Source organism: Blennius ocellaris, assembly GCF_963422515.1.
Source record: "Blennius ocellaris genome assembly, chromosome: 6".
NCBI classification, from domain to species: Eukaryota; Metazoa; Chordata; class Actinopteri; order Blenniiformes; family Blenniidae; genus Blennius; species Blennius ocellaris.
The window spans coordinates 9,697,766-9,702,631 of NC_137655.1; the positions used below are offsets into that span (position 1 = coordinate 9,697,766).

The window sequence follows — 4,866 nt, forward strand, 5'->3', positions numbered from 1 at the left end:
TAGACCTATTGAAGCAAGATTGTAACTTGCCTGTGATCATTAATCATACCGTCTCAGAGAGTCCCCCTCCACACAAGGAGCAATATTGCAAGTGTGAGCAATGGAGTGTGTCATCTTGAGCTCAGACCTCCTACCAAGCAAATCAACTGCTTTTTTTTTTTTAAACTGCTGGACATTTGTTGACGAGTTACTGTATGTCAGAGAGAAGAAGAACTGAGCCTAATCAAGAGTGCATTATATTCATCTCTAGCAAACAAATGGATCTAAATGTCCACAGGTACACTATTTAAAGTTTATTCAAAAAGTTACTACACTCATAGTTTCCTCAACTACAGACAAAGAGTCTATTAATAACTTCAGAACACATTATGAAAACATGTTTTGCTTGTATAGAGAAAATACAATAGCATATTTTTGGAATATAATTCCATGCAACATCCTCAGAAGACTTGTGTCAGTGTACAAGTCTCCAATCCAAGAAAAGCATTTATTTTCTCACTGGACTACTGTTGCAGGAGCAGTTTTATACAGGGAAACAATGATGCAACATGATCACAGCACTAATGCCTGCAGGGCTACAAAGACTGTGAACAAACACTTTGATGCACATTAATGTGGCACCCAGTTTTCTAATGCAACAAAACTAATCAGATCCTCCAAAGCTCATTTCCAGCTGTGTGACTACAGCTTGTTCAGGGCTAAATAAAGTTAAAGCTGAAGTCTCACATGAGCCAAGTCCTTTTTAATTTGGTTGTTGGGTTTAATTAGAGCGATGATGGCTTCGAGAACATTTGTTGCGCACGCACAATGCGTCACGTTAAGGCACACAGAGGGCCAATGCAAAGCTGGAGCGGACGAAAAGATTAATTTAGACTCTAAATTAGCGGTACTCAATAGGCGGCCTCCGGGCCGCATCCGGCCCGCCGGCCACCTATTTGTGGCCCCCGAACTGTTATTCCTTCAGTACGTGTTTTGGTTGGGTCAACACGTGTATATCGGGACTTGTCTCCATGCCAACGATACATACACAGCCTTCTACTGGGTGGCGCTGCGAGCGCATTTTTAAGTTTCACTTTCGTTTTTGAAGGCGTCCTCATATTGCCACTTTGCCAGAGAAGGAGCCTAGATTGCGCACAGAGGAAAAAACAAAAAAAAGATTGCATGAAAATGGCGTGTTCCAAGTTCTCTGCCAAAAGAAAGGTGGACAGTGAAAATCGCCAATTCAAAGAAGAATGGACGGAAAAATTTGCATTCATTCTCCCTCCAACCAGCACAAGACCCATGTGCTTAATATGCCAGGAGACTATCGCTGTGATGAAGATTTCCAATTTGAAACGGCATTATGAGGCAAAGCACACACATTTTGAAGAAACATATCCTCAAAATTCAGAGGTAAGAACAACAAAAATAAATGCGCTAAAATCATCATATCAAGCTGCAAGCAGGATTCTTGTCACATCTATGACACAACAACAAAAAGCAACAGAAGCCTCACTTAGAGTGGCTTGGATTTTGGGCAAACACAAGAAGCCATTCTCAGATGCAGAAATATTAAGAGAATGCATGACTGAAGTGATGGACACAATGTTTGAAGGCAAACAAAAAGAAGAAATTAAAGCTAAAATTAAGCAAGTCCCCCTCTCAGATTCCACAGCAAGCAGACGTACTGAAGTACTGGCAGGTGATCTAGTTAAGCAGCTGTGTGATGGAATAAAAAATGCAGAGTGCATTTCCCTAGCTGTGGATGAATCCACTGATACCACTGATAATGCACAGTTGATGGTCTTCGTGAGATATTATGATGAGTCAAGAAGGGAGTTTGTTGAAGATGTGTTGGGCATGGTAAACCTCTGTGGACAGACAAGAGGTGAAGACATTTACAAGGCAATACTGCAAATGCTGAATGAAAAAGAAATTGATGTGAAGAAAGTTGTGTCAGTTGCTACTGATGGAGCTCCATCTATGATGGGCAGAGAGAAAGGACTGGTTCAGCGGCTGAAAGTTCTCCACCCTCACCTGATATCTTATCACTGCATAATTCACCAGTCCGTCCTTTGTGCAAGTCTTGGGGAAATCTACTCTGAAATCATGGTGACAATGATGAAACTCATAAACTTCTTGAGAGCATCATCTGCACTGCAGCATCGTTTGCTGCGCTCGTTCCTGACAGAGGTCAATGCTGCCTTTGATGATTTGCTCCTGCACAACAACGTCAGATGGCTGAGCAAAGGCAAGGTCCTGGAGCGTTTTTGGGCCATCAGGAATGAACTACAAGTGTTTATGGCAGAGCAAAAGAGTGCTAAAGCAAAACTGTTCACAGACTTCCTGCAAAATCCAGAAAAGATGGAAGCTGTGGCATTTTTGACTGACATAACATCTCACCTGAAGAACCTAAATCTGAAGCTCCAAGGGAAGAACAACACAGTGTGTGACCTGATCTCAGCAGTGCGGGCTTTCCAAAGGAAACTGGAAGTCTTCAAGAGTGACCTACAGGTAGGCTGTTTAACATTTTCTACCACACACATTATCTGGGTTTTACTTCTTTTCTTTTTTTTAAACTTCATGCCCTTTTTTTAATTGATTGTACCTTTTTCATTTTTACCTATAGGAGGAATTGCTTCATTTCCCCAAACTGTTGGAACAGACCAAAGACAAAGCAGCTCATCAGCAACATGTTCAATTTGTGGAGAAGCTGATTGAAAACTTCAAGACACGCTTTGATGACTTCATATTGGGAAAACAAGTCCTTCTTTGCATTGACAATCCATTTTTGGTCAGAAATCTGAGAGAGTTCACTTCAGAAGCACAACAAATCTTTCCATGGGCCACAGCTGCTTCACTGCAAAGTGAGCTAATTGACCTGCAGGAAAACATTGCACTGAAAGAGACTCAGTGTGACGTTATCACCTTCTGGACGAAGATGGTAACTGCAGCTAGTTTCCCTCTGCTGCAGAAGATGGCACTTCACATTCTGACGATGTTCGCATCAACCTACTGCTGCGAATCTGCGTTCTCAACAATGAATGTGGTGAAGAACCAGTACCGCAGTGCACTTACCAATGAACACTTGCAACAGTGTGTCCGCCTGGCCATCACACCATTTGAGCCAAAGTTCCAAAAACTGGCAAAAGACACAAGATGCCATTTCTCCCATTAAGCAGTGTTTCATACTGACAGGAAGGATGTAAAATAGTTTTTCGTTACACTTTGACTCCTTTTTTTTGGTCCCATGACAGGTGTCATTTCTTGTTTTATTCAAATATTTATTTTAATTTAGTCAAAATGGAAATTATATTTTATTTAACTGCAGTTGTTATTGTTTTGAATAAAAAGGACATCTTTTGAATATTTCAGTACAGTACCGACCTCAATAAATGGACCTTTGAGTCACTGAAAAATATCTTTGTGGCCCTTGAAGATTTGTATTTGAGTACCCCTGATTTAGAGGCTGGTCAGTGGAGAATAAGTAATATTGCGGCAATAACATTGTGAAAATAACACAGAGGAGGCCCACCGATGCTGATCCAGACAAAGAGTCTTCACAGGTCCTCAGCAGCATGGACTACATTCACATTATTTACCATTTGAGAGCACACATGATGCTCTAACCTTGTGAATTGAAGTGAATGAACAGATGCCCAGAACTCATGAAGAAAAAGCTGCCAGCGCTGCAGCTGCCTCCTGTCACCAGTCAACTCCAAGAAAGCACATCTAGACAAAACAAGACTCTGTACAAGGGAGACCTTATGTTCTTTGGAGCTGTGAAGGGGGAGCATTTACTCTGCTAAAGTGAACTTGATGCACAGTCTGGGGAGTTTTCATTCAGCAGAGGTGAAAAGTTTTCCTGGGGAATAAGTCAGGGCACTAATTATGATTAAAAAAACACAAACAAGATTGCTCATGACACTTAAGTTATAGTGATTTTCTTTTCTTTTGTAGAAGCAATGCTATGTGCTGTTTGAATACCATAATAGCATGCCGATAGCGAGTAAACCTGTTTAATTGGCCATAAAAATCAGACAGCTTGGAATAAACAGATAATTGTATTAATGGGACCTATCATGTCTACATGCACTTCAAAAATGCAACAATTAAAAGAAATCCTGCTTTTATATGTTTCAGTTGTTCTTTTGGAGTGTGTACATACAAAGTCTTAATGTTTCCTGTGTAGGGAGTTTCATTTGAGTGATAGTTGACTCCTCTTCACTCCACAAGTGTCTCGTCATCAACCTTCTGCTGCAGCAAGTCAAATTTGTTGTCTTTTGCTTAAGCTGTGAATGAGTCACGCTAAGTTTTTTGTTAATGATTCAAAATTCAACAAACTTCAACAAATCTGGCAAGCTATCCCTGAGGGGCAATTTTAAGGCACATAAGCAGATGTAGAACAACCAATTAAGTCACAAAAACAGGTTTACATGCAGAAAGATATTGTAGTATTGGTTTCAGTCCAGTTGTATTAATCCGCTTTCTTATAAACAGATAACAGCAGTTACGTATCTCATAAAGCACAATATATTGTGCACATGGATTCCCAGACATCTAAAAATAAATATTATCAACATGTTTAGCTTCCATTAAATTCAGATTGCTCTAGTATACTTCATGAAATGCTAAATATGCCTCATTTACATCCCCTGGTTTACTTTGCGTTATTATTAACTCAATATTAACTTAAGAGATATAAAACATTTGCATTGTCGTTTTATCTACACTTTACACACGTCCCCAGGCATTTTGGGATCAGGGTTACACAGAGCTGAATTTAATAACACAAATTCCTTGATCTTTATACATGAAAGTTGCAGTGAATGGAAAGGGGGACCAACTCTAAAATATAAAGACAATTCCAGTAGCCCCTAACTCAGT

General features: G+C 40.1%; 1 protein-coding gene across 1 annotated transcript; it reads left to right on the top strand.

The window, feature by feature from the left end:
* Positions 1–1,836: 1,836 nt before the first annotated feature.
* LOC308131108 (SCAN domain-containing protein 3-like) lies at positions 1,837–3,303 on the top strand. The gene is made up of 2 exons (XM_080497711.1): positions 1,837–2,493; positions 2,609–3,303. Exons 1-2 carry the CDS (start codon positions 1,840–1,842, stop codon positions 3,155–3,157), a joined length of 1,203 nt encoding a protein of 400 aa, XP_080353837.1. The 5' UTR covers positions 1,837–1,839; the 3' UTR covers positions 3,158–3,303.
* Positions 3,304–4,866: the final 1,563 nt, after the last annotated feature.